General features: G+C 34.0%; 1 protein-coding gene across 2 annotated transcripts in view; it reads right to left on the reverse strand.

Moving 5' to 3' along the window:
* Positions 1 to 22,166, reverse strand: part of dos (daughter of sevenless) — a 352,985-nt gene that overhangs the window by 98,918 nt on the left and 231,901 nt on the right. For both annotated transcript variants that reach the window (XM_017609168.1, XM_017609167.1), the window contains exons 6-7: positions 2,999 to 3,212; positions 2,617 to 2,935 (exon numbers count right to left, since the gene is read on the reverse strand). In XM_017609168.1, coding sequence (XP_017464657.1) covers positions 2,617 to 2,935; positions 2,999 to 3,212 — 533 coding nt within the window. The remainder of the gene's footprint in view (positions 1 to 2,616; positions 2,936 to 2,998; positions 3,213 to 22,166) is intronic.

Raw genomic sequence — 22,166 nt, forward strand, 5'->3', positions numbered from 1 at the left:
CTGTAAGCAAATCCTATTTTTAGCAGCAAATGTCAGTTACGCGATTTTGCAGAATGACGATACGCGGTTTTGTACTTTATACGACGATATGCATCTATGTATATGTGTATAGCCAGCAAAAACTGCGGAAAGAGATCCGAAAACTGAAAGAAAGGTGAATAGTAAAGTGCCACGAAGGGTTGTGAAACGAATACTTTGCCGGTTGGTTTTCTGAAATTTTTCATTCTGAACTTCACATATGCTTTTTCATAGTTAATTATACTCAGAAATTAATTTTACTTTTATAAATACTTTTTGATATATTCGTCTGCTGGCTTAAGAACCTGGGACCTCATGAAAGCTTACAAATAGTCGCACGCTTCTCTGCACACTCTCACTCAGCCACTGTCGAATACGTATATGTACATGTTTTCAAATGTTCAGCAAATTGTTTCAATTGAGAAAATATTTTAAAATCATTGTTTTCAAATAAGGTGATATTTTTCGGTAGTTTTCGGATGCGAATATTATATAAAATATAAAAATTTTACCAAAATTAGAAAATACAAAGGTTCACAAGCACGAAATGGCAATACCGCTCAACAATATTTGTATATTTATCACTGGCATTTGTCATCAAGTGGCAAATCAGATATTTGGTCATTTGCGTAATTTTTATTTGGCTTCAGCATTGCGTTCACACGATTTGGCCACCAGGTTTGGTTTTCATTTGCCACAAGAAGGCAAATATTTGGTTTTTCTGATCAATGACAAATGTAATTTAGCGTTCACATGATTTGTCTATCAATTTGACAAATTTTTAGCCAAATGTACAAATCGTATGATCCTAGCTTAACTGTCATAGATCGTATGTTTCGAGATAAATATGCGAGTTAATGAAGGCGAACACGAGTTTGCAAGTTACTTGCTCCAAGTTGGTAATGATCAGTTACCTAAGGATGCAACCGGACAATCAATTCTTGATCCGCGTCTTTTAGGTCACGGCTCACCAGTTGATTTTATTTACGAAAATTTACTAAGTGACATAAGCAGTGGTGCCATACAAGGAAAAGCTATTCTTGCTCGAACAAATGAAATATGTGCAAAAATCAATTTGTCGGTACCTGAGCGATTACCAAATTTAGAACGTACATATAAAAGCATTGATACAATTATTTCCGAATAGTCTTGAGGTGAGTGGTCTTCCGAGACACAACCTTAAGCTGAAAAACGACGCCATCGTAATGCTAATGAGAAATCTGAATACAGCGAAAGGTTTGATTAATTTATTAATCTTCATAATAATTCAATCGAGTGCATAATTCTTACCGGTACAAGCACCGGTAAGAGAATTGTCATTCCGAAAATTAAGCTCAGCCCTTCAGAAACATTTCTTCCTTTTAAAATGCAACGCTATCAGTTTCCAATATCGCTTGCATTCTCTATGACAATAAACAAAAGTCAAGGGCAATCACTGAATAAAGTATCAGTATACCTGCCCATCCCCGTTTTCACGCACGGCCAGTTATATGTTGCTCTAAGTCGTGCTAGATCTTTCGAAGGCGTAAAAATCTTTATAGGAGAAAATGATTTTCAGAAAATTTTACCAAATAATGAAGGTTTTACTACTACAAATATAGTTTTTTCAGAACTAGATTAATGTATTGTATTTTCTAATTATGTGAATATTTCAAATAAACAAACAATTTTTAACCATGTAGATACATATATACATACATATATAATTCATAATCTGTGCTGATGGTAAATAACGTAATGTTTATTATTATTTTATACGATGCAATTTGAGTTCGTTTGATGCAAAAACAATTTTCGCAAATTTTTCCAAATTTCTTCCGTTGTGAGAAATATCTTCACCAATGATTTTGACGTTTAAACGCCATACGGGTTTACTAGTATTTCTTATTACTCAGAGTACCTTCAGCGGCACTGATTTTTATTTTTTAATTTTTACTTATAGAAATCAAGTTTAATCATTATATTTTGAGATTTACTTTTTACTCAGAAAATAATCATTATGTTTTGAGTTTTATTTTTTGCTCGGAAAATAATCGTTACGTTTTAAGTTTCATTTTTTGCCCGGAACAAACTCGTTACGTTTTAAGTTTTTTTTTTGCTCGGAAAATAATCGTTATGTTTTGAGTTTTATTTTTTGTTCGGAAAATAATCGTTGCGTTTAATGTTTTATTTTTTGCTCGTAAAATAATGGTTACGGTTTAAGTTTTATTTTCTACTCCGAAAATAATCGTTTCGTCTTAAATTTCATTTTTTGCTCATAAAATAAACGTTATTTCTTGAGTTTTATTTTGTGCTCAGAAAATAAAACTTAGTTTTTGCGTATGCGTATGCGTGAATGCCTAGGGCCTTACTATATGTCACATAAAGATCCTACGTACAGCGACGAGGCTTCTCGAGTGCAAACCGATATTAAACCAATTATAAAAAACTTTCGTTTTGCGAAATCTAAATACTTGTTTAGTGCCATTCTTATTAACAGTTACAAAAAACTTTAACTAAATGTGTTATTTACATATGTGATCACCACTGTATGTATAAAAGTATAAATGATGCTAATTAAGGAATATACAAAAATCTTAACCTAAAACTTTTACTCACATGATCTACAAAATCATAACGGAAAACATTTCCTTCAACATTTTTAGGAGCTGCGTTTGTATAGAAATGTTTACTCAAAATTATTTTATATTCTGATTTAGTATCTTCAACTGTAGATGACAATAGCATTGTGCATTTTGATGATTTTACTTTTGAATCCAACTGATTTTCCTTAAACATCTGATCTATGTTATAATATGGAAGTTGGTGAGAGCGAGGTATGTCATAGCTCTCTTCAACAAGCGAGCTGGCTTCTTTTGGTCCAATTGCTGGTGAAGTGTTTTCTGTGTCGGATAGTTGAGACATTTCCTTTGATGTTCTGTATTTAAACACAAATTTACGAAAAAGACCACAAATTACGTCACAACATACGCAAAATTACCTTTCATTTTTTTTAATATCTAGGGACAAATTTCGTGTATTTCTCCACACCTTGACTTTATCGCATTGTTGAGATTTTGTCCCAGAATCTACATTATATTTCAACTCGTTTCCTTTCTCATTAACATCATCAGGTAATTTAGAAAATCTTTGAGAGTAAGTCAAAACAAATGATTCGTTCTCGAGAGAGCTGTCAGAAGGAAGCGTACTGCGATCTAAAAAAAAAATGGGTTTTATCCGTGGTACAATTACACAGTGCAACAATCAAAAAGTGATGGGAATGAGACCAATCGCACTCATTAAAAGAGGTCAAAATATGAATAAATACCAAAGCATTTGTAAATTTTCTTTTTATATCGATTTGATGTTGGGAATTTAAGGTTCAAAAATAACCTAATAGTACATTGATGTTTTTTTGATTTCGCTCACAAATTTCATACGTACATACATACATACATCAACATATCGTCACCTGAAATGCAAAAAGACGTAACAATCATCGCCGCTGAAATTCAAAAAGTCCTAACTAATAAAAAATTTAACATTCAGTTTTTGATTGATATGACGGATTTCATCGAATTACAACTCCCACATCATTTAATGAAAAAAATATAAAAATGTTTAGTCACGACTTTTTCCATTTCAGTTACGATGTTGTTCCGTCTTTGCAGGTGACGATATATACATATATATACAATAAAAATTTGTTCACTCCTCCTTTGGAAAATGTGATTTTAAACCATACGTTCTCATTGGGATCTTATTTCTCCAACCTCAAATTGAGATAAAAAAGAAATAGTAACCAACTTTTTCAAATTCTTTGGTGCTTTTTCATTATTTGACCAGCGTAATTAAATGCTGTTTTGTCGCACAGTGTTATTACAGGTATAGTCTTCCCAGAGAGCGTATGTATATTCAGATCTGCCTTATTCACAAAACAACAGTGTTGCCCCTACTAAAAGGTTCACGATAAGTAAAGTGGATATTTCCAAACACCATATGCACATACATACATATCGTCGTTTAAAGTACATAACCGCGAATCAACAAAATTCAAAACCGCTTATGTGTGGTAGCATAAATTATTTTATAGAGTAAAAACACCCATATTTCAAATGGTTCTCTTTTTTATAAAGAAATCGCATTTCTGTCTAGTATATTTCAAGACGTATGGATAAGGATTGAGCTAAGAGCTTGTGTGAGCAAATCTAATTTTTGGCAGCCAATATCAGTTACGCGGTTTTGCAGAATGACGAAACGCGGTTTTGTACTTTAAACGACGATATGTATTTTGCATAAAACTTATTTAAATTACAAATACCAAATTTTTATTGCTCAAAATTTTTTATTTTGTTTTGGATACAAGTTTCTTCCTAATATATCTAATTTACAAAATAAAAATTATTCACGTACTTTTTTGAGACGCCTTTCAGTACCGCATCCATGCAAGTTCGCTGGGATCGAAATGCCTCGTAACTGTGTAAACCACGTAAATGAACCGGTTCTCCATTGTTATGACCGAAAATTTATTTTAAATATTCTGGTCAGCTTAGTCAACCGATTTCTTATGCCAATAGTATAAAAACGTAAAGAAGGCCTGTTATTGAGTGCCAAGTAGGTGCAGTAATTCCTATTCACCTATGTGGTGTATATGTACCCCAATCTTGCACTTTACAATGCAAAATACACATACATAAATAAACAGCGAAATGGTACAGGAGATATTATACTGTAGTGTATCAGAAATGCATATCTACATAACAAAGTTCCACACTCGCCAAAAGTGCATTAAACTTATTTTGTCGGTAATGCAAACAAATTGTGGTTCACACGAAATATTATCGAATGATTGATTTCTGTTTACACTGCATTCTCCCATAAGCATATTTTGCTAAGATAAGCTAATCTGCATATGTATGTGCATAAGTGTCTGGCTGCACATACATGTGTTTGTAAGACTAGTATGTAAGAAGTATAATAAATATGTATTATAGTAAATAAGAAAACATAGAATTAAATATGTTTAAATTTGTATAAATTAGGAAAGAATTAATAAATAAGAAAGAATATTCGATAAGCGCTCGACTACGCAACAACGCATTTCTCGTCGTTTTATTACATGGCGATCCTGCCAGATCTAGCGGCAACTTGCCTTTTATAGTGGCAAGCTGCCTTCAAGCGGCAAAATATCCTGCCAAATCTAAGGGCAACTTGCCTTTTATAGTGGCAAGCTGCCTTCAAGCGGCAAAATATCCTGCCAAATCTAAGGGCAACTTGCCTTTTATAGTGGCAAGTTAACATTCGTACTATCAGAACACCGTTAGTAGCTGACGTAGCTGTTAACATAAAAAAGCTACACAACCTCGCCAGCCGGGCAACGTTTCGACCTCAAAATGAACAAGTTGGTGTCCATTGCCAAGCAGCAACCTCATTTCGGCAAACAGGAAGTCGAAATTTTCATCGCCGGTTTGCTTCAGCAAAAAACTGCGTGACGCTGAACGTTCTAATCAGAGGCTCATACAAGCTTATTTAAAAATTTACAATGGGAAACTGCAGGTAAAAAGCAACCAGGAAGATGACTCTATATAGGCTGTTTAGCCAAGCAAGAAATCCAGACGGAAAAAGGAGAAAAAGGTGTCGTTAATTTAATATCAAAATAATAATTATTAATATTTTGGCAACCTAACGGCTGCTTATTGATTGGCAAGAATTGAAAGATTTATTTAAATTATTTAATATTTAAATTAAATACTAACAAAATATTTTGGCAACCTAACGGCTGCCTACTTGTTGGCAAAAATCGAAAGATTCTTGCCGTTTCATACTAAAACATTTATATAAAAACAAGAGAAATTTTTTTTTTTTTAATATTTTTTTAAACATGAAAACAAACTAATAAAATAAGTATAACGAAGAAATTAATATTATGAAACAGTTAGAATTAAAAAAAAAATTTTTTTTTTCTGGGTATCATTAGAAATAGAAAGGACCCCAACAATAGAGGTGAAGTAAACCCCACAGCTAGAGTTTTTTTTTCAACAAAATGGGTGGACAAACATCAAAAATAGATAAGCCTAATGCTAATGTAGTAAACTCCATTGAAATAATAGATCATAGCGAAGCGTTAAATACCATAAAGGTAATGCTTTTGATTATTAGTATTGCAAGCTGCATAAGCTTATTTTTAAAGATTTACTCTGCACATAATAAATTTCTGAAAAAGAGGTACATGAGCCGTGCTGACGGTCTAGATAAGGTTTAAACAAAATTTTATTTTTTTACTCTTTCTCTTAGCCTCCCTTCCTCAATGAGCAAATGGGAAGACATTTTTAAGGCACTCGTAGAAGAAAAAACTACAGCAGAAAAATCTTACAAGTGAATAAACAAAAATAAAGGAAGAAACAGTAGTGAAACATCTCACACTAATACATATTAGATTCATTAAATAGATTAGGTTCGGCAATACGTAGTGTAAATAGCCAACTAACTAGCAGTCACCAAAAAGAGGCATACCAAATATTTTCTAGTGTTAGGGACAAATAGGTATCCTCACTAGCAAGGTATAACATAGAGGAGACAGTACCAACTACAATCGAACAAAATATACAAATAGATCTCCCTCCGACCTAGACGAAGACCAAAACGGAATCGAGTATCAGATACTAAATTCCCAAACAACAAACGTCAAAATGGCACAGACAGCAGTAGAATTCATTAAGACAGCTGCAATGAAAATTCAATCCGAGACATAAAGCAAAAATTAAAATCGACTATTAAAGGTGAGTCAGTGGAGGTTTTGACAGCAAAACTACTGAACATACAACAACGTAGTAAAACTGCCAACCAGTATACTACTGAAATAGAGAAACTAACAAAATCATTAGAAGGAGCATACATATCTGACGGATTAACACCAGAATTAGCAACCAAATATGCTACACAATCAGCTGTAAAAGGCATATGCAAGAATTGCTCTGAAATAACGGGTAGCCCAAACCCAGCTTTGCACATACGCCAACAAGGCTACTACCGTGGTAGCTTCCGTAGAGGTTACCAAGGTAACGGCTATAGAGGTTGTCAAGGTAATAGATTCAGGACACCGCCCCGATACAACAATAATTCAAGACAAAATAATCACTTTCAAAACAGGAATAGAAATTTTAATAATCAATCGCGAACTAGTCGCAATGATACTCGCAATGTTCGTAATTGCAACCAGCAGGAAAACCAGCAAACTACACTTCAACAGTAGATAACAAAAAAGTGCGTGTACTTAAGCTACACCTAAATAGCTACATATCTTCCAAAACTTCTTTAAATAATTCAATTTTAACTCTCTTGATAGACACAGGAGCAGACACATCAATTATAAAAAAAGGGTCAAATTGATAGTAATATTACAATTAATAATTCACAAATAACAGATTTGAAGGGCATTGGTCAAGGAATCACAAACACTCTAGGTACAGTCAAAGCAGATTTAAAAGGAGATGATATCTTAATTACACACAAATTTCATATAGTAGAGGACAATTTTCCAATTCCATGCGATGGAATTCTAGGGTTAGATTTTATAAAGAAATATAATTGCATTTTAGATTATCGAAAAGATGAAGATCGATTAATATTGAGACCTTATGACTTCCCAGAAAATATAATAATTCAAATGATAAATAGACCAACTATCAATAATATCACAATACCAGCAAGATCAGAAGTAATTTGACAAATTAACATAAAAACTGACAATTCTGAACTTTTTATTCCCCATTAACAGAAGGCATTTTTATTGCTAACACCATAGCAAATAAATATCAAACGTTTGTTAGAATCATAAACACCACAGACAAAAACGCAGTTATTCAAAATTACAATGTAAAAGCAGAAAATTTAAATGACTACATACTAATTAAAAACGCTTCAGAAAATAAAAATAATAGTAAAGAAAAATTAGAGACTAAATAAGCACTTTCCACAATTTGCTAGCCAACAATTAAATTCAATGTACGCAGAATACATAGACATATTTGCATTAGAAACAGAACCTATTACTTCCAACAATTTTTATAAACAAATACTACATATGAAAGATGAAAAATCAGTTTATGTAAAAAATTACAGATTACCACAGGCTCATAAGGATGGAATAAATAAACAAGTAAATAAACTAATTCAAGATGACATAATAGAACCATCTATGTCAGAATACAGTAGCCCCATCCTATTAGTAACTAAAAAATCACTACCAGGTAACAAAGATAAAAGATGGAGATTAGTAATTGATTACAGAGCCGTAAATAAAAAATTAACTGCAGATAAATTCCCACTTCCAAGAACTGATGATATCCTAGATCAATTAGGAAGAGCAAAATATCTCTCATGTTTGGATCTAATGTCCGGTTTTCACCAAATGGAATTGGACCCGGATTCTAGAGATGTTCCTTCCAACGAATGATGACTTTAGCATTCGCAGGTCTGAAACCCTCACAAGCATTTTTATATATGGATGATTTGGTAGTATTAGGATGCTCCGAAAAGCATATGATGAAAAATCTGCGGGATGTATTTTCGACTTGCAGAAAATAAAATTTGAAGTTACATCCTGATAAATGTTTATTTTTTAGTCAAGAAGTTACTAATCTTGGACATAAATGCACAAGCAAAGGAATTTTACCAGATCCAAATAAATTCGAAATTATTCAAAACTACCCAACTCCCAAAACTGCCGACGGTCGAAGTCAAACGATTTGTTGCATTCTGTAACTATTACCGAAGATTTGTACAAAATTTCGCAGAATACTCTAGATTTTTAACAAGACTTTGTAAAAATAATATTTCCTTCAATTGGACAGCAGAATGTCAAAGAGCTTTTATTTATTTGAAAAAAGCATTAATTAGCCCAAATATCCTACAATATCCGGACTTTTCTAAGGAATTGCCAGCAATTCACTGGGCCGTTACTTATTTTAGACCATACGTTTATGGCAGAAAGTTTTTAATAAAAACTGACCATCGACCTTTAACATACCTTTTTTTCAATGAAAACCCCCCCTTCCTCCAAATTAACTAGAGTTAGATTAGATTTGGAAGAATATGATTTTGAGGTGGAGTATATAGCTGGAAAAGAAAATTATATAGCAGACGCACTATCGCGAATAGATATCAAAAATCTTAAGGAAATGACAGTAGAATAATGCAAAATAATGAAAGTTACGACAAGATCGGAAACTAAGCAAACAACCAGAAGAAAAGAAAATCACAATGAGAACCCTGTAATATATGAAGCGCTTAATAAATATGAAGTTAAAAGACATGTCGAGCTCGTTTTTGATCCTACGAAATTATATTTCAAAAAAGGAAAGAAAATTTGTAGCGAAATAGATACAAGCAGGCTTATGAAAGAAGCCGGCAATTTAGGACTTGTAAAAATACAGTTGTCCTTAGGAGACAAATTGTTTAATTATACTCGCGTAGATAAATTTATAAAAATAGGTACCAAAGTTCTCAAAAACTTAACTATTGCATTAACTCCGGAGGTTATGCATGTGACAAATATTGAAAAAATTAAAAATATTCTTCAGAAATATCACGATGATCCTGTTAATGGTGGCCACCCAGGAATCAATCGTACGACCAACAAAATAAAACAAAAATATTACTGGAAAAATATGAAAAATGATTTTAAAAATTATGTCAAGAAATGCATTAACTGTAAGAAAAATAAAATCAATACACACCTGAAAGAACCAATGATAATAACGGAGACACCTCCAAAAGCTTTTGATACGGTACAGATCGATACAGTTGGACCATTTCCAAAATCTCTAAACGGAAACAAATATGCAGTCACCATTGTATGTGATCTGACTAAATATTTAATTGCAATCCCAATAAAAAGCAAACACGCAAAAACAGTTGCTAAAGCAATGTTTGAAAACTTCATTCTAATATATGGATGTATGAAAACAATCATAACAGATATGAGAACCGAATATAGAAATAATTTATTTCAAGAATTATGTAAACTTTTAAAAATTGAGCATCAAACCTCAACACCTTACCATCATCAAACTTTGGGCAAGGTTGAACGCAGTCATAGAACATTCAGTGAATATGTGCATTCCTACATATCCATTAACTAGGACGATTGGGATGAATACCTTAGATACTTTTCGTATTGTTACAATACAACACCTTCCTCAGTCCATGGTTACTGTCCTTTCGAACTAGTTTTTGGAAAAACACCTCTGACTTACGAATTCTTACAAGAAAACATAGTTAGCCCAGTATACAGTTATGAGGCCTACGACAAAGAAATAAAATATAGGTTACAAACAGCACAGCAAAGAGCTAAAAGATTAGTGCAAGAAGCTAAGGAAAGACAAACAATTAATTATGACAGAAGTACTCTAAGTAAGGAAATAAATATAGGAGATTTAGTACTAGTTAAAGACAAAACAGGTCATAAATTAGATAGTAAATACAAAGGGTCCTATAGAGTAGAAAATATAGATAAGAAAAACAATTATACTTTAGGTAAAAAAAAATAAGAAAATCATAATACATAAAAATAGGCTTAAATTGTTAGAATAAGAACATTTCAGTTTGTTAGCGTAAACACAAAACTTAGAATTAATTTTCCATTTAAACACTTCACAAAAATATACTGCACGAATAAATAAATAGCTTCAACAAGAATGTACATTCATACCAAAATAAAAATCTTAACCGATTTTAAATTTAATTATCTCATAAAAATATACCGCATGAATAAATAAACAAATAAGTGAAAAAAGACACACACAATAAATAAAAGAAACTCAAGTAATTTGTAGTTATGTCATAAATTTTAATGGAAATAGAATGCTCATACATTGACCCCACAAATGTATAAGCATTCTTTTAAAGAGAGGAGGTGTAGTGTATCTGAAATGCATATCTACATAACAAAGCTCCACACACGCCAAAAGTGCATTAAACTTATTTTGTCGGTAATGCAAACAAATTGTGGTTCACACGAAATATTCTGGAATGCTTGATTTCTGCATATTTTGCTAAGCTAAGCCAATGTGGAAACATGGTTGTTTTCGTATAGAAAATCTGACTAAAAAAAAAATATAAAAAATTGTATAAATCTCTCTCTTTGTCAATAAAAAAGTACTAATTGATTTTTTTGATACAACCAATATTTATCAAGCTATGATATGATAAACAATGGCTTTCGCCGAGACTTTATTTCTACATTATATGTACTCAGTTTATATCAAAAGCGAGAAAAAATAATAATTTTCATTGAAAAAGCTTGGAATGCCTCGTGTTAGACGTCATAATGTTTTAAAGGCTTAAATTTGTTCAATATAAAGTATCGGTTAAAAGCGAGTTGAAAGATCCGTTGGGTATAATAAGAGCCAATAACATATTTCCTACTAGTTTAAAAGCATTTTGGTTATGTTAAAAAACGCCTAAAGAAGTATTAGGTGTTACTAATTGATTTTTTTGATACAACCAATATTTATCAAAAGCGAAAAAAATAATAATTTTCATTGAAAAAGCTTGGAATGCCTCGTGTTAGACGTCGTAATGTTTTAAAGGCTTAAATTTGTTCAATATAAAGTAACGGTTAAAAGCGAGTTGAAAGATCCGTTGGGTATAATAAGAGCCAATAACATATTTCCTACTAGTTTAAAAGCATTTTGGTTATGTTAAAAAACGCCTAAAGAAGTATTAGGTGTTATTTTATTAAAAATTTTAATGGCCTTATTCATAAAAAATAAAGTAGGTTTAAAAAGCTCTATAAATTGACGTTTTCATATATTTTTCAATTTATAAACCTTTTATAAAGCTACTTTATTTTTTATGAATAACGCTATAAGACTTTAACACATTACGACACTTAACACCTCTTGTGAATCCTCCATATGTGCTTGACCATTAAACTATATCGTTGTTTATTTGGGTAAAATTAAAATATATTTCATTGTTCAATATTGGAGTTGGTGTGAAGTATGCAAATGAGAACAGCAATTATCAACTTATTGAGCATTATACTATGTTCACGTTGAGCCTTTAACTCGAGTTTATGGGCTATTTTGGAGTTAAACGTTTAACACCACTCATTAACTCGGAGTTTGCCATACCAAAAATTTTCGTTTAACTCGCCTCAAACACCACTTTTATTTGGAGTTAAAACGAATGCAACCCTATTTTTTGCCCGAATTTGGTTTGTGTCTCTGCATGGTTGTCAAACTTTGGCCGCACTAGTATACAAATTTGTCCGCACTGTCGAATTTCGACACATTTCACAATCATATGTTTTGCTGTTTTTATAAGAAGTGGAGAATATCTGTTTGCGTGAAATTTGGTAAGTTTGTAAGAAAATTGCAAAATTTAACATTAATATGACATTTAAACTTGTATACATAAAAACAACAATATCATAGAATGGAAATAATCTTTCGGACAAAGTTTGCAAAGTTTTCCCGAACAGTGCCAACCGTGTTTTGTATAGCAGAATGGAACGTGCAGAAAATATAGAAACCTCTGCGCAGTGGCATCTGTACGAGGCAGTGCACAGAATAATCGGAGGTCACAGAATCAACAACGTTGGCGTTGTCGTAGAGGAGAGCATTCAAAGTGAATATTAATTTGTTTATTTAATATGTGCTAATATGTTAACAGAATGCGAATAAGCGAAAGTAAATAAACAAACGTCAAACTAAACTCGGAGTTTATTAAACACCTCAACGAGAACACTTGACTGTTGTTCATTAACTCAAAACGTTTAACTCGAGACATTTTGCTTGGTAAAACCAACGAAAAATTAATAATAAAATTTGAACGACTTACGATACTGCGTATGGTAGCATGAAATTTTACAATATGCTTAATTGTCAGGTGGTTTTTTGTATCATGGGTTTCCACACAGCAACTGATTTCACACTTACAGTGGGATAAACTTAAAACTTCTAATATAAATTAGTTAAATTAAGTTAAGATTTTTTTTTATCAATTTTAAGTTTTCGTTTGGAATAATTTTCATGAAAGAGATTAAGAGATCTTTTTAGAAAATTGCCGTACATCCGATATCTATTAAAATTTTGACATCCTCACTTTTTGGAAAAAGAAGTTCAAGATACAAGTTTATGTGCAAAAAATATAATATAATATAATAGAAAAATTTTAATTTCACTACCCAGACTTTATGAATAGCCTACTCTATAAGTAATAGTAGAAATTCCGAATTAGTAAGTTCAGTCAAGACGTCATTCAAAAGTTTTGAATAAAATCACTTTTCTCTTTTTTGAAAATTTGGGACTATCTTATGCGAGTATTGTCGACAAAATGTTAGTATATGAATGACTAAAAATTAGCGAATAAATGGTTAATCGCGATTAATGATTAAAATTAACTAAACGATCGCTGTGGTGTGGTGGTTAGAAGTGCGCACTACTTTTCCGCAGGGTGAGGGTTCGAGCCCAGTTCCGGCTAACATAAAAAAAGAAAATGTTTTTTGTAATAGTGGTCGGCCCCCGGCAGGAGAAGGGACTGTAGGTCCCTCCCCTTTGTGCGACAACATCAAGGCGCATGCCACAATCGGAGGAGTAGCTCGGCCAAACACTAACATATGTCGATGGTCCTCTGCAATAACGGCACAATTCAAAATTTCAGTTTTAGAAAAAGACATAATTTGAAAGCTTACAGTATGACTGCAAATAATCCGGAATAATTACGTTCCAAGACATATTGTTGCTAAATTACGAAACAAAAAATCTTTAATTGGCTCAACTGAAATATATGAAATTATTAGTAGTGTCGTTATTGCAGAGGACCATCTATTATTATTAGTGACCATCAATACTATTTCAAATTACAGAAACCCAGTCACGGCCCTTTTTTGTATTCGACGCTTCCAGAAATCACATAATACATAAAATAAATAAAAGCTGTTTTGAATAATAAATATTGCATAAACTGGAAACTGTTAAAAATAAGTGCCCTTGTTTACAGAGATTTCAGAACCTATTTATTCAGTTCCTAAAATGTCTGTTTGCAACACATAACAATAAAAATGCACATCAAATTGCTAAGAATGGGCAACATTTCTTCAAATAAGTAAAACATTATTTACACTCGCACAAATTTTGCCTGCAATTTCTGTAATAAGCGCTCTTTGTCCTTTGATTTGCTTATTTAAAACAAGTGATATTTTTATTGGTTGATGAATGTACAGCTTTATTTTAATACCAATTATTTACAGGTTGACGGATGTACAATGCTAGTGTGTGTGGCTGAGGATCAACTGAACTCTTTTAATACATAAATACTATTAGAGGTATATGATGGATATGCAATAATAATTCTTGATGATTCATATGCAATAATCATAATGCTAGGTTCACATATGCAATAATAATAATACTAGGTTTACACTGCCAGATATGTACGTTGCGCACCTACTTAAATTTTGCAAAGTTAACTTATTACACGCTTCCTTTTTTCTGAGAAGCAGAAAAGCAAAAATTGTTAATTGTAATTATTTAATCCTCATAACCATATCTTCTAGGTGGTCTAACAACACGACCGCTTCTAGTTGTACTCCTGGTAGAGACCGATCTACCATAGGCTGATGCATATCTGAATAAGACTCACTCATTTGCCTCTGATCTAACTCCTCATCCGACGACAATCTATGAAAGCTATTAAAAGACTCAAAAGATTTATCTGCTTGAACATCTTCATGATTATTTGGACTTTCACCCACAGGTGGAACAATTATTGCCTGCTTTGACGTGTTTTCAGTAGTTAACGTTTCGTCCTCAAGTAACAACTCACTTGGATCAAAGTCTTGATTCCGCGTTTTTGCCAAATGTCGGCGATTACGTCTAAATAATTTGTCCATGGTATCCTTAATAAAGTAGGAACTATCACTAACGATTCCAACCACTGTTTTGCGTTCTTTTTATCAATTTGATTCTTAACCTGATCCTCGTCAAGACAATTCCTATATAAAAGTGCATCCAGTACAGGGATCCTGGTCTTTAGTCGACGTCCAAAAAACAATTCTGCAGGCAATAAATTCATACTAGCCACAGGAGTGGTATTGTATTCTAGAATACGATATTGGTATGACTGTACATCATATGTTTCATACAGCCGCTTTACTACGTTTTTTGCAATCGCCACTCCTTTTTCAGCCAATCCATTGCTTTGTGGGTAGCGTGGGCTTGAAAATTGAGATTTTATATTATTTTTTAAAGCAAATTGTTCAAACATTTGAGAATTAATTGACTATTGTCGCATCTGATAACGGTTGGAAAACCAATCTTAAAGAAAACAGCATTCAGACACTCCATAATTTGAGATGCAGTTTTATTTTTCAGTTCAGTTGCCACCAAATAGTTAGAGTAGGAGTCGTACACCGAAATAAAGTATCGACCCGCATATTAAAAAACATCCATGCCAACAATGTGATATGGATACTTAGCTTTTTCCTGAATTACTGGTTCCTTCTGAACATTACGTGTGAACTTTTCACAAATGATGCATGATTTCACCTTTTCCTTAATCAGTCCATTCATACCAGGCCAATAAAAAAACTCTCTAGCTCTTGCTAGTGTATTTTCAATTCCTGAGTGCGACTAATGTAGCCAGTTTGTTACTTGTCGTTGCATTTCTGTAGGTATCACAAGTCGAAATCTAAAAGCAGCAAGCTTTCCTCCACATGAAGGCGATCTTTTATCTTATGAAAATGTTGACTCACATCATCGAGTTGATGATACCTTGGCCAACCTTGTTCAACGTATTTCTTAATGCGGGAATATATCTCGTCTTCGTTTAAACTCTTGAGATAATATTGCTTGTTATTATTATTAATGCAGATGCTGTTGATTACTGTGCGAACAATGCCAGAAAGATCTTCCAGCTCATCCACTACAGGCAACTGAGCTCGCGAGAGGCAGTCCGCGATAAGCAACTGTTTACCAGGCGTATAAACCACAGTCATCTGAATACTTTAATAATAACATGAGCATGCGTTGAAGCCTCATAGTCACATCATCAATATCACGCTTGTTTAGCGTTTCCAATGGTTTATGATCACTTTGGACCATAAACTCACGGCCATAAAGAAAATAATGGAATCACTGACAAGCAAAAACTATCGCTAGTAGTTCCTTCTCAATTTGAGTCCACTTTTGCTCACTTTTCGTACGTGATGCAAAGCTTACCGGTCTACCGTCTTGAAGAATGACACAACCAAGCCCATCTTTTGATGCATCCGTTTGAACTATTACTGGCTTCCTGGAATCATATGTGGGCAAAACTAGGTCAGAAGAAACCAGACCAATCACATTATTGAACTCACTCTCATGGCGTTGATTCCATTCAAAATTGAGATCCTTTCGAGTTAAATTGCGAAGTTCTGCAGTAATCTTTGAGATATTGGGAACAAATCGCCCAATGTACTTTAGCATACCAAGAAGACGTAAAACGTCGGCTTTATTCTTTGGTCGTGGCATTTCTGCAATAGCTTCAGAATATTTCCGATCCGCCCTAATGGAGTTGTGAGAAATGTCATGTCCTATAAATTTCACTAGCGTTTTTCGGTATTAAATCTTCTCAGAGTAGAATTTCTCATTAAAATTGCGTGCACGTTGAATAACTACCCCCATTATGCCATCATGCTCTTCAGACGATGATGCAGCTATCATAACATCATCAAAATATATATGTATGAACCCCAGCAATATCACCAAATAATTGAATCATTCGATGTTGAAACATTTCGGGCGCACAATTAAGGCTAAAAGGAAGTCTATTGAATTTGTAGCGTCCAAATGGAGTCATGAACGTCGTAAGGTCTGAAGATACCTTGTCCAAAGACATATGCCAAAACCCACTAATCAAATCAATAACAGTAAAGATATTTGCATCAGCTAGTTTTGATGTAAGATCATCAATCGTTGGCATCAAAAAGTGCTCACGCTTAATGCACTCGTTCAGGGGCTTTGGATCAAGGCAAAGACGTAGCTGACCATTTGGCTTTTCGACAATTTGTAGGTTATTGACCCAATCTGTAGGGTACCCAACTGGTGTAATTATGTTCTCCCTAACCATTCGCCTAAGTTCACTCTGTAATTTGTCCATCAATAATTGAGGAAAACGCTTACGAGAATGAAGTTTCGTCTGTGAACCTTCTTTCAAAAATATTTTTGATTCACCCGGAAATTTACCAAGACCAGTAAAAACATCCCTATACTGTTCGATAAATGTTAATGATTCATCAGGTAAAGAAAGAAATTTCAGAACGACTAATCAGACCAAGTGCAATACAAGACTTTAATCCAAGTATGGGAGTGCACTTGTCTTCAACAACAACAACAAATATAATCTCATGTTCAGCTTTTGTTTTTAAATCAACACATTTAATAGACACTCTACCAGAAGTTTGTATTTTATGCTTATTGTAATCGATCAACTTAGGATCTTCAAATTTGTTTTTAGTATTTAGCGGCATCATGTTTAAGGATTTAACAATACTTATTGGAATACAATTGACAGCAGCGCCTGTGTTCATTAAAAATTCTACGATCTTTGCCCCTAATTTGTACTTTTTTAGCCAGCGCTCATCAGATTTATTCATCGTTGTGCTTACTCTAAAAAATAATTTTCTAATATGCGTGTTTTCTACATCTTTTTTATTGCAAACCTCTAATCTGGGCTTTTAGATGAATGACTCCACATCCTCCTGGCAGCCGCTTCTGATTTGACTTCATTCACAGATGATAGGCATTTATGCTGACGAGTCCAACCATCAGCACCACATTTAAAGCATTGACCCTTATTGAAACGCTTCTTCTTTGTTTTATTATGTTTGGTATCTGTGTCCCCACTGATGATATTTACAACGCCCCTTTTATCATCTTCAATCTGACTGACAGTAGTCCTCGGCATTTCCAAAAGATTCTTATGCATTACCGTTGCTTCAAATGATTTGCATGTGTCCACCACCTTCGTCAGGGTATCGTGAGTACCATCTAATAACCTTGTTTGAAGCTTACGATCCGCTACACCTGTTGTGATCATTCACCGCAAAATTTTTTCTTCATAAGAAACTCCGCATGTGCACTTGAACCCACAAAACAATGATTGTTTGAGTAATTGAGTTTCAAATTCAGCAAAGCTTTGCTTCTCACTTTGTTTGATAGCCATGAGCTTGAAGAATTCCATTGATTCATTACTTTTTGGTGTATAATAGTCAACAAACTCTTTGATTACCTCATGTCATGTGCGGCGATATGTTATCTCACCATCAGAATTTCGCGTAATGCCATACATTTCATCTGGAGTACCATTATTTGGAAATTTCGTATTATAAATGTTGATGCCCTCATCGCCAATTAATGACAGCAAAGCGGCAATTTGATCATCCTGTTCATCACCATCACGTTTGGTAGCTTTGAGCCAAACATAAAATTTTTGTTTCCATATTGGCCAGGAGATTCCAATATTTGCAACATCTAAGGGTTCCGGTGGACATGATACAAATTGTGCTAAATTTACCGTTCTGAATAATTCCGAACAATATTTGCTGAGCACGTTGTGTCGACACTTTCAATTTCCTATGAACTTGGCTTCGCAGAACCCTTACGCTCGGAACACTTTGACGACTGCAACTTCACGACGTAACGACAGCGACATCACTTTGTCGACAAATGTCGCCTTGAAGCCAGCTTCTTAAACATTTTGAAGACCTCAGCGACATAGCAAACAGCTGATTTTAAAGTTTGACATTTTGGTATATTTATTTCACAAATTGTGTATTTTTATTTAAGTAAATAAGAAAAACATGAACAATCAAGAATATGTGATTAATTTTGCGACAATTTAATTTTGCAGCACTACATCTACTCATTGTCGCCGGCAAAATTAGAAATAGATTTAATTTGGCGACGTCGACAATTGCAGTCCTGCAGCCAAGATGTCGTGCTGTCGTCAAAATAATTGTGTCCGTAAGAACGTGTGTATTTAAAATTTGACAGATGCTGCTTGTCGCTTGCTGTCGTCAAAGTGTTCCGAGCTTAACACGATGACGACAGCAATGATCGTGAGGTCAGCAAGCGAGTTTCCTCTGACACCATGTAATAAGCGCTCTCTGGCCTTTGATTTGCTTATTTAAAACAGCTTTATTTTAATACCAATTATTTACAGGTTGACGGATGTTCAGTACTAGTGTGTGTGGCTGAGGATCAACTGAACTCTTTTAATACATAAATACTATTATAAGTATATGATGGATATGAAATAATAATTCTTGGTTTACATATGCAATAATCATAATGCTAGGTTCACATATGCAATAATAATAAAACTAGGTTTACACTGCTAGATATTTACGTTGCGCACCTACTTAAATTTTGCAAAGCTAACTTATTACAATTTCGATAAAAATTGAACACTGCACTTCACTCTCGTTTCGAATTTTTGAAAGCGTTTTTAAGCTATTTAGTGGTTTAACACTTCTTGGGGGCACTGGATATTGGAAAAAAATATGCGCAATTCGATCCCTAACTACATTTTTTGTAAGGAACGCCCGTTTGCTTTAAATTTGTAAAATTACAATTATTTTTTTATTTTGTTTACATCCGTCATTTGTTACAAAAGAAGAAAAGTCCAAGAGTTGCCATGTATAAATATTTTTTTATCTATTTATTAAAATAATAATTTACATTAATAATTTATTTAATTAATACTTTATTAAAACACAAATTTGAAGTGCAAATACATTTGTAAAATTGTTTATCACAAAATGTTATTAATTGTTTGCAAGCATACTATAGTTTTCACGCAATTTGAGAACAAATAATCTAATACTAGAGTGCCAGTTACTGTCGAAATTCGACAGTTTTTCTAGTTTTTAGGAGCCTTGGAGAGGGTTTCTAACTTAACACGTAGCAAAACTTATACGGTACAAATTAACTTACCGGAACATCTTATGCTTTGGAACTAAAACGAAACTAAAATTTTTTTATCTTATAAGGTCTTTGGACTTCAGCAGTGACCCGATACATTCCACTTTATCGATAAATATGAATGACTTGATACATATCGATAGTTCGATGAATTTCAAAAACACTAAAATCCGATAACTCCACAAAATTCGTAAACTCGACCAATTTCAATAACTGTGGAATTCGAGGGCTCGATAAATTTCGATAACTCAAAAATGTAAATTCTTTGGATACCTTTAAAAACTTTTACTCCTGACAGCTCCACATTTTTCGAAAGCTATCGAAAAATTTTGATAACTCATTACACTCTGTTAGCACGATAAAATTCGATAAGCAGTGATAAATCGATAAGCTTATATAATCTTGAAATTTCGATTAATGGATATATTTTGAAAATTCTGTAAACTTGGATTCGATGAATCAACCAATTTCAGTAGATCAATAATTATAGATAACTCTGTAAGTTGAAAGAACTCCATGCATTACTACAACTCGATAAATTTCGTTAAGTCTATAAATAATGGTAATTCAATAAATATCGATAACTTGATACATTTCTTTAACTTGACAAATTTCGATAATCCCACATGTTTTTATAGCTCGATAACTATCTGTAAATTTCGACAACTAAGTTTCTGTGTCTATAAATTTCGACAATTCAATAAACATTGATCAATTTGAATAATTCAATACGTTGTGGTAACTTAATAAGCATGGATAAATTTCGATAATTATAAACTTCGATTATTCGATAAATTTCGGTAACTTTTATAGAAAATTTCAATTCAGTTACCCTAATTGATTGTCTCTATTTTCGCCTTTATCTCCATTTTCGTCTTTATCTTCATTTTTGCCTTCTTTTATTTTGTCTTCATCGTTATCACTTGTTTCTTCATCTTCATATTTATCTTTATTTCAAAGTTTAATTTCCAATACGAAGTAAAACAAAACGCGAAACAGCTTGAATTGAACGGGTTGCAAAAACAACCATACGCAAATATGGAAATTTTTAAACAACGATTTTCCACCAATTTTGAAACTATAAAAACTCTCCTCAACTACAGAAAATTACCTTTCCAACGGTGTTCTTGGTTTTGAAATCGGTAAATTTACCTTGGTCTTCATCTTTGTTTTTTTTATCTTTTTTATCCTTTTCTTTATCTATTCACGTAGATGAGATGAGGTGTGATGACGTGATAAGATGTGACGTGATTTTACGTCATAGGATAGGATGAGCTATATGAGCTTTACAACGATATGGACATAGTGCAGCGAATTAAAATACAGCGGCTCCGCTGGCTTGGTCATGTCGTTCGAATGGACACCGACGCTCCAGCTCTGAAAGTATTCAACTCGGAACCCGCTGGTGGTAGCAGAGGAAGAGGGAGGCCCCCACTGCGATGGAAAGATCAGGTGGAGAAGGACTTGGCTTCACTTGGCGTTTCCAATTGGCGTCAGTTGGCACAGAGGAGAAACGACTGGCGTGCTTTGCTGAACTCGGCCAAAATCGCTTAGGCGGTTACAGCGCCAAAAAAAGAAAGAAAAAGAAGATAGGATGTTGTTGTTGTAGTTGTTGTAGCGGCTACAACAACCCCGCCCAGGACGGTTGGTATCTCAGTCGTTGCCGTCAAGTTCCACTAACGGCAGCCCTAGGAAGCGTGCAGCTTCTGTGGGTTGGTCCACAGGGACAAGGCCGTTAGGGTTGTCGGGCTTTCCGGGCATGCGAAGAGATGTTTCGAGTCATGTGGGGTCTCTCCGCATGCCGGATACTCATTTGGCACATCCTCATTCAATCTACTCAGGTAGGAGTGCTAATGTCGTTCGTGTCTCCCGAGACAGATGAAGCTCCGTCTCGTCTATGTCCGGGGCGGTATGCCTGGAACGGCATTCACATGTCTAGAGTCTACATAACTCGAGACTGACTCCCTGTGAATGCCGTTCAGGGCCAGTCGGTATGCTGACGGGTCCAGGGGTTGCTTGATGAACCTCTGAACTTCGTCCGTCAGTTCATATAGATGCCTCCTGACGTGCCTAGGCGAGGGCTCCTCTGCAAGCAGCTGTCTGTTTGGGTGGCCACTTCTGTGGCTCCCGATCAGGAACTGCTTGCAGAGCATTATGTTGTGCTCCTTTACGGGGAGCATTTGCGCCTCGCCGTGGAGA

This window comes from Rhagoletis zephyria, unplaced genomic scaffold, assembly GCF_001687245.7.
Source record: "Rhagoletis zephyria isolate East Lansing unplaced genomic scaffold, Rhagoletis_zephyria_1.1 Rzeph_scaffold_00197, whole genome shotgun sequence".
NCBI classification, from domain to species: Eukaryota; Metazoa; Arthropoda; class Insecta; order Diptera; family Tephritidae; genus Rhagoletis; species Rhagoletis zephyria.